The 15564-nt window shown below is 44.9% G+C and overlaps 1 protein-coding gene across 1 annotated transcript; it reads right to left on the bottom strand.

Annotated features, from left to right (window-relative positions):
- Nucleotides 1-27: 27 nt before the first annotated feature.
- LOC109760225 (pentatricopeptide repeat-containing protein At2g03880, mitochondrial) lies at nucleotides 28-4241 on the bottom strand. Its single transcript, XM_020319062.4, has one exon. It carries the CDS (start codon nucleotides 3808-3810, stop codon nucleotides 1039-1041), a length of 2772 nt encoding a protein of 923 aa, XP_020174651.2. The 5' UTR covers nucleotides 3811-4241; the 3' UTR covers nucleotides 28-1038.
- Between the last annotated feature and the right edge of the window lie 11323 nt (nucleotides 4242-15564).

Here is a 15564-nt window from a genome sequence, read left to right as displayed (position 1 = left end):
ATGTTGCTGCAGGAAACTCAATCAATCGATTGGGAAGTTGGCGTTACAGGCCATGTGGACATTAATGTCTAAAATGTCATGTTTAATCGTTAGATACTTGATTGTGCACATGAAACTAACTGCGGTCTACAAAGGACGATAGTACATATAATTAAATCAAGGGCCCATACTTTCAACACTAAGGATGAAAAGGAGGAGGGAGAATATCATACAGAAACCAATATTCAATGGAAACTTCGTGGAAATCATATTTTAAAGTTTCAAAAAAAATCTGAAAAACATATGGTATATTAAGAGGGTGATGTTTTATTGTCACGCAAAATTTCAAGTTGAAACACAATACGAGATGTGAGCTATGAAAAAGACAAATTCAGCCGTGAATAGTGACATTACTATTCAGCACTATTTAATGCTGATTTTGTCTTTTTCATAGCTCACATCTCGTAATGTGTTTTAACCTGAAATTTTGTATGGTAATAAAATATCATCATCTTAACATCCCAAATTTTTTTCAAAAAAATTTGAAACTTCTAAACATCCTTTTCTCGTGGTTTTCACCGGTTTCCACCGAATGTTGGTTTCCATATGATATTCTCCCAAAGGAGGAACTGTAACTGACATGATGCGGCGTTCATCTTCATTGTTCAGTGTATGCACTAACAAAATATTAGGCCATGAATCGTCTACTGCTGGCTGGTTCCAGATAATTTGTTCCGGAAAGAACACAGGCAGATTCCTGGTGTGGTTTCTTCGCGAATAATCAAAGTGATAAATAGTAACCTTAAAAACTTTACCTGTGTTGGCCCCAAATATATAATTTTTCAAGAGCTTTGCTTCTTTCGATTTATGTATATTTCTTCAAGAACCATGATTGGAATAGGCCAGTACCACAGCAATAGCATTAATCAGTAATACTGAGATCGGTAATTCTGAGCACAAAACCTTTTTTCTTCTTTTGCTCCAGCCAGGCGACCAATTTTCTCTGTACAGTTACCAGTCCTACACATCGAATCAACTGTCTTTTGTGCACAACTAATGTCACCAAAAATCTGAACAGGAGCATGATCCGCCTTTGAAATGGTGGAACCTATAAGGATCTCTCAGGACAATTTCCCTGTCAAAAACCATGCTGACAAGCTTAAATACCAAATGGCAATCCGCACAGACCCTAAGATTCTTGAATATCCTTACTGTACATCCTTCCGGAACAGTGATAAGGCCATATGCCAATGCAAGCTTCTCGCTGTGATTCCAAAGGTTCTGCTCTTTCTGTTCCTCATCTGTATCATGCAGTGCCGATGAGGTATCAGCAACATAACCTACCTCCCTGAGCTTCAGAAAGATTTCATCTAGCTTCGCGTAGATCTTTTCTGTGTCATTATGACTCCGGTCACCAATACCAAAGGTGCTTACTTCTTTCTTCTGCTTAAGCCAACTGCAAGCAGGCCTTTTATTTAAATTGATGTTTTTCATGTGACTTCTCAGTCTGTCAACATCGGACCATCTTGCACTTGTCGCATATAAGTTCGACAAAAGAACATAAGCTGAGTCGTCAAAAGGATCCAACTCAAGGAGTTTCTTGGCGGCTTTCCTCCCAATATCCAGATTTTTGTGAGTTCTACTAGAGGACAACAGGCTACGCCAAATTAGATCATTTGGTAAGACTGGCATGTCTTCAATGAACTTCTCTGCTTCTGTAAATCGCCCTAAACGTCCAAGGACATCCACAATGCAAACACAATGCTTTATTCCAGGGGAAACACCAAATACAGAAGACATAGAGTTATAGTAATCAATACTCTTGTCCACTAGACCAGCATGACTACAAGCTGAGAGAAGAGTGACAAATGTTACGTAATCTGGCTTTCGCCCCATCGACACCATATGCTTAAATGTGTCCTCAGCTTCCTTGAAATATCCGTATTTTGCATAACCTGATATCAATGTATTCCAGCATTGTTGGGGTCGAACGGCAGGATCAGGAAGCATTTTCAACATTTCATCCATTTTTCCACATTTCCCGTACATATCCATTGCAGCATTAACCACATGACTGTCATTATCCAGCCCACACTTCACACCAAGACCATGTAGTTGCATGCCTTCTTCTAGTGATGCCAGGCTTGCACTGGATGACAAACATTCAGCTAGACAAACATGATCAAGATTATTTCCAGCATGCCGCATATCCATGGAAAGCTTTAAGCCTTCCTCTCCGTGGCCATGTTGAACATTCGCGGCGATCATAGCATTCCAGGAAACAACACTTTTCTTGATGATTGTGCGGAAGACTTTAGTGCTTGAATCTAAGTCGCCACAGTTTGCATACATTGTGATCAGAGAGTTACTAACGTAGTCATCAGCTACGAACCCAGTATGGATTGTGTATGCGTGCAAGGGCAATCCATAATTGCGTAACTCATTTGAAGATTTGAAAGAACCCTGGATATTCACTATTGTTATGTAATTTGGCTTTAATCCTGCACGTCTCATCCAAGTAAATACCTGCATTACCTTGGTACAATCCTCAAGCGCTGAATAGCTCCCAATAAGTACGTTGCAACTAACAACATCATGAGTGGACATCAACTGAAATACTCTCTCGACATCTTGGATACAACTGCATTTACCATACATCGTGAGGAGAGAATTACCAACCAGTAGATTGCAGTCAAGACTTAACTGCAATATCATGGCATGAACCATTCTGCCATCCATCAAAGCTCCTGGACTTGAACATGCTCCTAAAGCGCTGGAAAATGTCATGCGATCTGGAGATTCATTAGTCTGAAGTAACTGACCTAGTGTCTTCAATGCATCCATGCTATTACCGCTTTGCACATATGACGAAATCATAGTGTTCCATGATATTAGATCCCTTCTGCCCATGCTCCAGAACAGAAACTCAGCATCAACCAACTTCCCAGCAGTAGAATACATATTAACAAGGGCATTAATCACGGGAATGTAAGAGTGCAGACCACCCCTGAGACACAGGGAATGAATTCCACTTCCAATGTTGACATAATCTGACGAGGCGCAGGCGCATATCAGGCTGCACATAGTAGTTGCATCATGCCTTAACAATCCACCACGACGCATATCAGAAAATACCATAAAGCATTTGCTGCAGAGTCCTTCATGTGAGTACATTGATACCATAGCGTTCCATGATATAGTGTCACGTCCCTCCATTCGATAAAAGAGCTTCTCAGCATCTTTCACCCTTCCGATGTTACCAAGCATTGTAATCAGTGAATTTGCAACGGAGACCTGCCTTTGTAGGCCAGAAACTAAGACCTGGGAAAATACCTGAAGCCCAGCCATCTCACTCTCAAGTGACCCACACAAGCTGACCACCGTCGCAAACGCATTTGCATTGCACGCAACACCTTCCATTCTCATCCGGCGATAAGCTCTCAATGCCTCTTCCAAGTACCCGTTTGACGACAAGGCGACCATCAGTGCCGTCCACGACACGACATTCCGCTCAGGCATCTCCTGGAACAACTTCTGTGCGTCCAACACATGCTTCCGGGAGCCGTACAGGTGAAGGAGCGCTGTCCCGATGTACACGTTCACCATGAGTCCGGCTTTGTGGGTCAGCGCGTGTATGGCGGCTCCACACGCGCGGCCCTCCTCCTTGTCCCGGCGCTCGCACGCAGTGACGAGACTGGCGAGAGCGAAGCCACTGAGGGGAACTGCACGTTCACGCATGCCACGCAACAGGTCGAACGCAGTGGATTCGTGGCCACAGCGGACGCAGCCGGAGATGGAGGTGTACCAGGAGGACGGGGTGCGGTCCGGCATTGCGTCGAACAGGTGGAGCGCGGCATCTGGTGAGCGGTGACGGAAGTAGAAGGCGAGTAGGGTGTTGCTGTGGAAGGCGCTGAGCGGTAGCGCGCGGCGGAGGACGGTCGCGTGGATGGCGCGTGCGAGGCGCGGGGTGTCGGCGAGGTGGGAGAAGCCGGTGCTCGGGAACTGGGCTACCGCGGGGTGCGGGTGGTCGGCGAGGAGGTTGAAGGGGTGAGGCGGAGATGGGTCGACAGGGCATGGTTGCGCAGTGGCGGAGAGGCGACGGGAGGGGCAGGTGGCGGCGGCGAGGCGCGGCGCTGCTCGGTTGAAGCAAGCGCGGGAGGACTGCCTAGCCAGTTTGGCGGCTAGGAAAATGGCGGGCGGCTTCGTGGTTCGGTCCTGGTCGCGACCAAAGAAAGAGAGGGTGAAGAGAAAGGAAACGGATTTTGCGCGGTTTAGCTTCTCGGCCTGTCGACGAAATGTAGGGAGCTGGATACGAATTTGGAGGCCCAAGCCCACTGTCATGACCACGGGCTTCCCTTCGCCCCGCAGCTCTCGACTCGCAGGGAGTCGCGGTCGAGAGAGCGGCTCGGTGACGTCGACACGCGTGGATCCGCGTCCCCTCGGCGGTCGGCATCTTATGGGAAGGACTCCCCTCCTCTTCCACCTCCGCCCCCGGGCTTGCCTCCTCCAGGGTCAGATGCGGCCTACCGGGCACGATGGGGGAGGCGGGGCTTCGGCTGGTGGTGGAGATCGCAGTCAATGGAGAGGGGATGAGGAATGGCGGCTGCGAGACGATGAGGGTGATCTTGCCCGGTCGGCACGGAGGGCGCAGTCAGGAGGAAGGACCGGCTCTGGTCGGAACACCTCAGAAGTTATGTGCTTCAAGTGTGGGCATAATGGTCATTACCAAATCGAGTGCAAGAATCCGCTGCTTTGCTTCGTGTGTAGAGAGGAGGGTCACACATCCAACAATTGTCCCACACGTCTGACCAAGCTAGAGCTCACCATGTATGGATTTGGGGTCTGATCAGGGCTTCTACCTGCTGGAAGGGTGGTGGATGAGGAAGACCAGCTTCCTGCCAATGCGGCTTCCTTGGTGGTCACGGATGGCGATGCCTCCGAGGAGTCGATTAGGTTTGATTTATTGGATATGTGGGAATCAGAGTGGGAATGGCAGGTTACAATGATTCACCGGAACTGTTTTTTGGTGGTGTACCCATCCAAGCAAGCATTGAGGATGGCACAAAAGAGTGGCACGATTACCTTGCCAATCGGTGGGCACAAAGCCGACGTGCGGGAGCCATTCATAGAACCATACGCCGTCTCGTGGCTACAGGAATGTTGGGTAAGGATCTCGGGCATACCCAACCGGCTCCATCAAGTCCCGCTCATCAAGGAGTTCCCCCAGATCGTAGGCAACGCGGTGGTGGTGGATGAACTGACAATCGTGCGGCCGGATATGGGTGGGCTGCGGGGTGCTCCTATGAGGGCAAAAATCTGGTGCAAAGACCCTACCAAGATCAATGGGTTGTTTGAAATCTTCTGCGGCCTCAGCGGCTTCATGATGAGGTTGGATCTTGAGACGGGTGGTCCATTGGCTCCACTACCCCCTGATACGTCTCCAACGTATCTATAATTTTTTATTGTTCCATGCTATTATATTATCTGTTTTGGATGTTTTATATGCATTAATATGCTATTTTATATTATTTTTGGGACTAACTTATTAACCTAGAGCCCAGTGCCAGTTTCTGTATTTTTCTTGTTTTTGAGTTTTACAGAAAAGGAATATCAAACGGAATAAAACTTTCGCGATGATTTTTCTTGGACCAGAAGACATCCACAGAGGTTGGAGAGGAAGTCAGAAGAGTCCCGAGGGCTCCACAAGCCCTCAGGACGCGCCCTAGGGGGCGCCCCTGGCTTGTGGGCCCCACAGGACTCCTCCAACCCTAATCTTCGCTGTATAAATTCCCAAATATTCCCCCAACATCAGAAGAATCCACGAAAATACTTTTCCGCCACCGCAACCTTCTGTTCCCGTGAGATCCCATCTTGGGGCCTTTTTCGGCACCCTGTTGGAGGGGGATTCGATCACGGAGGGCTTCTACATCAACTCTATTGCCCTTCCGATGAAGCGTGAGTAGTTTACCACGGATCTAAGGGTGCATAGCTAGTAGCTAGATGGCTTCTTCTCTCTCTATGATCTTCAATACCATGTTCTCCTCGATATTCTTGGAGTTCTATCTGATGTAATATACTTTTGCGGTGTGTTTGTCGAGATCCGATGAATTGCGGATTTATGATCAGATTATCTATGAATATTATTGAGTCACTTCTGAATTCTTATATGCATGATTTGACATCTTTGTATTTCTCTTCGAATTATCGGTTTGGTTTGGCCAACTAGATTGGTTCTTCTTGCAATGGGAGAGGTGCTTAGTTTTGGGTTCAATTTTGCGGTGTCCTCACCCAGTGACAAAGTAGGGGTAGCGAGGCACGTATTGTATTGTTGCCATCAAGGGTAAAAAGATGGGGTTTTCATCATATTGTTTGAGTTTATCCCTCTACATCATGTCATCTCACTCAAGGTGTTACTCCGTTCTTATGAACTTAATACTCTAGATGCATGCTGGATAGCAGTCAATGTGTGGAGTAATAGTAGTAGATGCAGAATCGTTTCGGTCTACTTGACACGGACGTGATGCCTATATTCATAATCATTGCCTTGGATATCGTCATAACTTTTCGCTTTTCTATCAATTGCTCAACAGTAATTTGTTTACCCACCGTATGTTTTCTTTCAAGAGAGAAGCCTCTAGTGAAACCTATGCCCCCTGCGTCTATTTTCCATCATGTATTTTCAGATCTATAAACCAAAAAACCCAAAAATATCTCGCAACAATTTATTTACTTTTCTTTTGTTTTACGTTTTAGTAATCTTTTATATCTATCGCTGTTAGACCTCATCCTTGCAAGTGACCATGAAGGGATTGACAACCCCTTTATCGTGTTGGGTGCAAGTGTTTGATTGTTTATGCAGGTGCATAGATTGGAGACTTGCTTGTACCTCCTACTGGATTGATACATTGGTTCTCAAAACTAAGGGAAATACTTATCTCTACTTTGCTGCATCACCCTTTCCTCTTCAAGGGAAAAACCAACACAAGCTCAAGAAGTAGCAGAAAGAATATCTGGCGCCGTTGCCGGGAAGGTTCTACATCAAGCCTACCAAGTACCCACCATAAACTCTCATCTCTTGCATTACATTATTTGTCATTTGCCTCTCGTTTGCCTCTCCCCCACTACTAAAATGTTTTCAGAAAATCAAAAAAATATTTGCCTTTTTATTCGCCCTCTGCCTTTATGTCTTACTTGGTTTGTTTGCTTGTTCGCTTGGAATAATTGTGTATTTATTGAAAATCAGAAGCACAAAGTTTATGGATCCTCGTCCACTTGCTAATATTTTTAAGAGATCCAATTATGATGAACAAATTGCTAGTGAGTTGCGTGCACTAGATTATCTTTATGAAGTTTTGCTTGAAATTTGTGAATCTGAAAATTGTGATGAAGTGGTAAAAGAAGAAATTTATGAAGTGATTCACGATAGTTCCTTGAATGAAAAGCATGATTGCAATGATGTTATTATAAATTCTATTAATGTCAATTATGCTAATAATTTGCAAAACCTAAGCTTGGGATGCTAATTTTGCTACATACTTATTGCAATGATCATGATTGGGGTGATAATGTTTCTTATGATCTTGAAAATTTGTTTAAGCCTAATGATGAATATTATATTGATAATAATGTTTGCAATAATATTGAAAGTGGGTTTGGAAGAGTGTCAACTCTAGGAAATAATGATCCCACTACTTTGGAGATTGATCAATCTTATGAAATTTTTGATAAAAGTGGGCTTGGAGAAGTAATGACTTTATTTTATGTTGATCCCACTATTTTGGAAGAGTGACAACTTTGCATGCATGTGGATCATGAAGAGAATAATTTATGTGATATCTATGTTGTTGAATTTGATTATGATCCTACCTGTCGTTATGTTGAGATTGCTATTGTTTCTTTCTTCTTCCTTGCATATCCTAGTTTTTGCTTGTATTGATAATTTTTTTACTTACAAAATGCCTATGAATAGAAATTATGTTAGACTTAAACTTGTTTTTCACATGCTACATGATGCTCTCTTCGTGTTTCAATTGCTATCTTTCATGCGAGCATCATTAAAATTGTCAATGCCTAGCTAAAAGGCTTTAAAGAAAAGCGCTTGTTGGGAGACAACCCAATATTTTTCCTTTCTGTTTTTAGAAAATACATATTATTACCTCTATAGTAGTTGTGTTTTAGTGTTTTTAATTAGTGTTTGAGCCAAGTAAAGCCTTTGGGATACTTTGGTATATCATTGATTTGATCTTGCTGAAAAACAGAAATTTTTGCGCCCATTGCCAGAATTGTTAAAAATCATAGAAGCGTGATAAAATCCTGATTTTTCTACACAAGATTGATATATGAATTTCCTATGTTTTCCCAATTTTTCAGAATTTTTGGAGTTATAGAAGTATACGAAGTTTTCAGATTGCTATAGACTATTCTGTTTTTGACAGATTTTGTTTTCTATGTGGTGTTTGCTTATTTTAATGAATCTGTGGGTAGTATCGGGGGGTATGTGATACGTCTCCAACGTATCTATAATTTTTTATTGTCCCATGCTGTTATATTATCAATATTGGATGTTTTATAATCATTTTATAGTCATTTTATATCATTTTTTGGTACTAACCTATTAACATAGTGCCAAGTGCGAGTTGCTGTTTTCTGCATGTTTTTTACATCGCAGGAAATCAATACCAAACGGATTCCAAATGCAACGGAACTTCACGGAGATTTTTGATGGACCAGAAGACACCCAATGGGCCAAGGCAGCGCCTGGGGGGTGCTCCGAGGGGAGCACAACCCACCAGGGCGCGCCAGGAGGCCCAGGCGCACCCTAGTGGGTTGTGCCCAGCTCGGGTGCCCCCTGAACTGCCTCTTTGCTCTATAAATACCCCAATATTCCAGAAACCTTAGGGGAGTCAACAAAAATCAATTCCAGCCGCCGCAGAGTCCAGAACCACCAGATCCAATCTAGACACCATCACGGAGGGGTTCACCACTTCCATTGGTGCCTCTCCGATGATGCGTGAGTTAGTAGCTAGATGGCTTCCTCTCTCTTGTTGGATTCTCAATACAATGGTCTCTTGGAGATCCATGTGATGTAACTCTTTTTGCGGTGTGTTTGTTGGGATCGGATGAACTTGAGTTTATGATCAGATCTATCTTTTTATATCCATGAAAGTTATTTGAGTTTCTTTGATCTCTTATATGCATGATTGCTTATAGCCTCGTATTTCTTCTCCGATATTTGGGTTTTGTTTGGCCAACTTGATCTATGATGACCCACAATTATAGGAGATCAATTGTAGCTCTTGTCGATAAGTAAGAGTGTCGAACCCAACGAGGAGCAGAAGGAAATGACAAGTGGTTTTCAGTAAGGCAATGTCTGCAAGTGCCGAAATTGTAAGTAGCAGAGTAGTTTGATAGCAAGATAATTTGTAACGAGCAAGTAACGATAGTAGTAACAAAAGTGCAGCAAGGTAGCCCAATCCTTTTGAGGCAAAGGACAGGCCAAAACGGACTCTTATGATAAGCAAAGCGTTCTTGAGGGTACACAGGAATTTCATCTAGTCACTTTCATCATGTCGGTTCGATTTGTATTCGCTACTTTGATAATTTGATATGTGGGTGGACCGGTGCTTAGGTGTTGTTCTTACTTGAAAAAACCTCCTACTTATGATTAACCCTCCCGCGAGCATCCGCAACTACGAGAAAAGTATTAAGAATAAATTCTAACCATAGCATTAAACTTTTGGATCCAATCGGTCCCTTACGAAATAGCGCATAAACTAGGGTTTAAGCTTCTGTCACTCTCGCAACCCATCATCTAATTGCTACTCCACAATGAATTCTGTTAAGCCCAAATATGGTGATGTGTCATGTAGTCGACGTTCACATGACACCACTAAGGGAATCACAACATACATACCATCAAAATATCAATCACATATCAAGCTCACATGATTACTTGCAACATGATTTCTCCCATGACCTCAAGAACAAAAGTAACTACTCACAAATAATAATCATGCTCAAGATTAGAAGAGTATTAAATAGTATATTGGATCTGAACATATAATCTTCCACCAAATAAACCATATAGTAATCAACTACAAGATGTAATCAACACTACTAGTCACCCACAAGCACCAATCTATAGTTCGGTAACAAGATTGAACACAAGAGATGAACTAGGGTTTGAGATGAGATGGTGATGTTGAAGATATTGATGGAGATTTCTCTCCCCAAGATGAGAGAGTTGTTGGTGGTGATGATGATGATGATTTCCCCCTCCGGGAGGGAAGTTCCCCCGGCGGAATCGCTCCGCCGGAGGGCAAAAGTACTCATGCCCAAGTTCCGCCTCGAGACGGCGGCACTCCGTCCCGAAAGTCCTCTCCTTATGTTTTCTAGGTCAAAATGACCTATATACCAGAAGATGGGCACCAGCAGTGGGCCTGGGTGAGCACAACCCACCAGGGCGCGCCTGGGCTCCCTGGCGCGCCCAGGTGGGTTGTGCCCACCTGGTGGGCCCCCTCTGGTAGTTATTTGCTCCAATAATTCTCAAATATTCCATAAAAATCCTCGTGAAGTTTCAGCTCATTTGGAGTTGTGCAGAATAGGTAGCTTGACGTAGCTTTTCCAGGTCCAGATTTCCAGCTGCCGGAATTCTCCCTCTTTGTGTATACCTTGCATATTATGAGAGAAAGGTGTCGGTAAAAACAAAATACGGACATAGAAGCATCATGTTCATTATTATAACAACAACAAATTTAAACATAAGACTTTTATCATAGAATTCTCATGAATAAGTGACAATTCATCACACAATCGAAGTATAAAGCAAAAACTCTATTAAAAACCAACAAACTATGTTCTCAGTCAACTTTGCAACTACAATTCATCATCTTTCCAGGAAGGGTCATGTATCGGAGCCTTTAAGCAAGTCCACATACTCAACCATCATATAGTCTTCTATGATTGCTAACACTCACCGCGTACACATGAGCAAAACGTTTCAACCGGACACATAGAAAGATAGGGGCTTATAGTTTCGCCTCCCAACGTATTCACCTCAAGGGTGATGTTAACAATAATAACTCATGCTATCTATATTCAGCTGGACATATATGCCTAGATCTTTCCTCACCACATGATGCTTGCCAAAGGAGAAAAATAAAAAGGAATAGAAGGAAAACTTTGACTCTTTGCATAAAAGTAAATACATAAAAGTAAAAGATATGCCCTTCGCAGAGGGAAGCAGAGGTTACCATGCGCTTATTTGTTTGTATGCTCAACCCCTTAGTGCAAAAGAACGTCACGTTACATTGCCCCTTGTGATAGCGACCTTTATTATGAAGTCTGTCGCTTTTATTCTTCACCATCACAAGTTCGTGCAACGCTCAGTTTTCTCTTACACTAAATGATCTCACACATTTAGAAGCAATTTTTATTGCCTTTTTGCACCGATGACAACTTACTTGAGGGATCTTGCTCAATCCCTAGGTAGGTATGGTGGACACTTGAAAATAAGATTTGGGTTTAAGGGTTTTTGGATGCACAAGTAGTATCTCTACTTAGTGCAGAATTTTTGGCTAGCAAAGATAGGGGCAAGCATCACATGTTGAAGGATCTATGACAATATGACTTCTATGCAAATATAAACAAACATAAACCATTAAGTTGTCTTCCTTGTCCAACGTCAACAATTTTGGCATATAATATTTTAATGAAGGCTCACAATCACAAAAGATTTCTAGGATAGTATCACTACTAGGGAAAACCTTATACACAGAACTTTAGCAGTAGCACTTGTTAGAAAAGCTCGCTACTGCTAAATAGCAGAGGCGCGTTGAGGATAACCGCGCTACAGATACATAGGTAGCAGTAGCGCGTCTAACGATAAAAGCTCTACTACTAAAATTCCCACTACTAAGCCGATAGGCTAAACATAGTAGTAGCAATGTTGTAGGAACAGCGCTACTGCTAATATCTTTGTAGCAGCGCGTTTACGTAGAAAGGCGCTACTGCTAACGAAAATAAAATGAAATGAAAAGCAAATAGAAAAGTAAATGAAAATGTAAGAAATAGAAGAAGGAGAAAGGAAAAAAAATAAAATGTAAAGAAAAATCAATGAAAAAGGAAAAAAAAGAGAAAGGCATAGCAGTAGCGCGTTTTCTGAAAAGCGATATAGCTAACTTAGCTATAGCGTGTTTCCATAACGCGCTACCGCTATTTTTGACTTAACCAACGGTTTCCCTCCCCCCGGCCACCACTTCTCCCCCAAATCCCTCGCCCCACTTCGCCGCCGACTCCCCAATTCGCTGTCGCCCTACTTCGCCACCGTCTCCTGCCGAGGTCGACGCCCGCAACCTCACCGTCTCCCCCCGAGGCCGCCCTCAACCTCACCGCCGCCGCCCGAGGCCGCCCTCGACCTCATTGTCGCCGCCCGAGCCCGCCCAAGACCGCCGCTGCCCGAGCCCGCCCTCCCCGCCCCTGCCTCCGTCGCCGAGCACCTCCCCGCCACCATCTCTCCCCTCTCTGTAAGCCCACCACCCCTCCTCTCTCTCTCTCTGCATTTTCTTCCGCCATGTTAATTAGCAGTAGTAGTAGATGTTAATTAGTAGTAAGGTTCATAGATAATGTTTTTTAGTAGTAGTAGTAGTACTAGATGTTAATTAGTAGTAGTGGTGGTACTAGTTAACTAGGGCAGTAGGGTTAATAGTAGATGTTTTATAGTTAGGGTAATAACATATGTTAAGTAGTAGATAGTGTAGATGTTAATTAGTTCAGTAGGGTTTAGTTTTTAAATTGAGTTTGTTTAACTAGATGTTAATTAGGTTTGTGTATATTTTCTTGAAGTGTCAAACATTTCCGTTCTGGCAAATGTTTTCTTGAGTTTCCGAGTGGCCTATGTTTTGCCGGAATGTCGATTCATTTCCGTTTCGGCAAATTTCAATAACTCGATTTGTCCACTTTTTAGCAAAGGTCATGCCAAAATTTTCCGTGAATTTCGGCATGACTTGTGCTACAAACTAGGACATATCGAGTTCCCGGGATTTGCCGCACCGGGAAGGAGTCAACGTTCCTGCAAAACATAGGCCTTTTTTATGTCATTATTCATTTTATTAGGTCTAGAATTAATTGACTAGATTTAATCGTAGGAAACATGGCTAGCAACGATGAAGGACAGGGTTCTGGTGATTGCGACGACGTCTACCTGGCTCCAGACGAATTTATGAGCCTTGCCGACGATCAACGGATGTTGTTGCTGGGCCCACTTATCGTATCGGGGACTGATACCGACATGCAGACCGGCGCTGAGACTGAGACCGGCGCCGAGACTAGCGGAGCCGGTCTAGAACCGAAAGCAAAGAGGCCACGGCGCCCAAACCAGCTAATGACTACTAGACTGGTGGTCACAGAGATGGACGACGGCATTTTTGAGCCAATAGCGCCCGAGGAAGCGCGATCGTGCTACGGCAATCAAATAGACTGCATCGTACGGACAACCGCCACCATCAACGATGAGAAACTAAAGAAGATAGATAATATGAGGCCCTCCCTCCTCAAGAAGTTGCACCAGATATTCTTGTTCTTGGGCCGGAATGAAAAGGATTATAAAGATTCAGATAAGGACCCGGCAATGAAGAAGATAAATAAACACGCCATGACCAAGTTTAGCGACGCGTTGGCCGCCTGGAAAGCAAGGGTGAAACATCGGATCGTCAACAAAAAGGAACCCTACTCCGAGATTGTAAAGGATAATCCGACTATCACGGAAGAGCACTTTGAAATATTCAAGGCGGCTTGCGAGGCCGAAGCTACCAAAAAAATGTCGAAGTACATGGAGGGGCTTCAACAGAGGAACATGGGGTGCCACCACCTCGGAAGCCATGGTTACGGCAGGAAGAGGTCCATATGGGCCAAGGAGGACGCGGAACGCGAGAGTCTGGGCATCCCAGACCCCTTGGCGGACTTCACAATCCCGGAGGAGCGTGACATCCTCAAGGCACGACACCATTGGGATTCAGTCAAGTAGGTTTTCGAGACGGTCCCGGCCACGACGGAGTTCATGAGACTGCTGGTAATTTTAGTTTCTTATCAATTCAACTGCACGTTAGTCATATTTGTAAATGATCCTTGTTCCTTTTGCAGAGAGAGCAACACAGGATTACGGTCGAAAGCGACTCGCCGTCTGAGGCGTTGGCGAGGCCCAAGTGGGACACTCCATTCAACCGGGCGTTGAACATATTGAAAGGACTCCCGATGGACACTCGGCCGTTCTATGGATGCGTGCACGGTGTCGGAGACGGCGCCACGTGGAAGAAGTAGTACCGTGAGACCACGGAGGAGAGAAAGGAAAGACGGAGGTTAACTAAAGAAAACATCAACAAGAAGGTTGAGATTGCGGTTGAGAAGAAATCATTTGAGACAGGGGCAACAGCGGTAGCTGCCGCAAAAAGGTGATTGAAGATATGTCTACTGTCTTGGTTCCGGCCGTTTTCAATTGGGGCAGGCAAAATCCAGAAAAAAAATGCAGCAGACTTTCCCCTTGCTGACTTCTTCGGGAGCAGCTCGACTAGCATTGCACCAGCACCTGCCCCTGCTCCTGCACCTGCTCTCGCACCTGCTCCGGCACCGGCTCCGGCACCGGACGTGCTCGGCGGTGCTTCGTCTTTGGCTGAGCTCAACGCTCTCACGATATCTGTCACACCGGCCCTCTTCAATAAATGTATAATCTCCCATTTCCGTTGCCTTTCGGATGTCTCACATCGCAGACATTTCTTTGCTGGCCGACGTAACCCCGTGCACCATATTGTACACCATCGGCGACCAGAAGGTGGATGTGGGGAAGGCGACGATAATGAAGCCGAAGGAACCATTGTTCCACAACCGACCGATCCCCCCTGACGTCTTCAAGGTTTCCGTGGTCAGTGTCAAACCGGGCCACAAGAATTTGGCTCCTCCGTTACTAGGGGGGATGACGACGAGACCCCGTGGCAGCTTGGTGGTTGCAATGGGTGGGTCCTGTTGTGGCCAAAGAGTCTGCTTTGTCTGGAGGCGGCCGGGAGCACACCCACGAGCACGCAACCTCAGCAAGGTATGAACATCAACACCCCACCTACCCACTTAGCGTCGGCTGTTGTGCTGGGTGATAGCGGACGGGGTGAGGAAGAGGCTCCATTAGTCGCTGATTACGTCACCATAGATGAGGATGAGGATGACGATGACACTCAACAGTATCTCAATACTGGCGCCTATGATGAGTACTCGGGGTTTGAGCGTCATGAGTCGGCGCCTGAATTGCCGCCTCCGGAGGCTGAACGCATTATAGACGACCTTCCAGTACCAAAGAAGCATAGGAAGAGAGCGAGGAAAGGCAACAAAGCTGCTTCTATGATCCAGCCGCCTCAGTAGCCTCGGGTTCAAGCCCGTATACCTATCCCCGGTGCCGCAAAATGGCATATCACCGGTGAACCAATCCTAACTAAGGCAGCGTTAGAGGCCACACACGGCGATCTAAGGAGACTTCATGACGATGTGCTGCGGAGAGAGAAAAGCCTCATCGCCTCGGAAAATCCAGGATACCCACTCTATGTG

This window comes from Aegilops tauschii, chromosome 4 (genome assembly GCF_002575655.3).
Source record: "Aegilops tauschii subsp. strangulata cultivar AL8/78 chromosome 4, Aet v6.0, whole genome shotgun sequence".
Classification (NCBI taxonomy): Eukaryota; Viridiplantae; Streptophyta; class Magnoliopsida; order Poales; family Poaceae; genus Aegilops; species Aegilops tauschii.
Note: the sequence above shows the minus strand (reverse complement) of the source record. Positions and strands in the feature narration are given on the sequence as shown.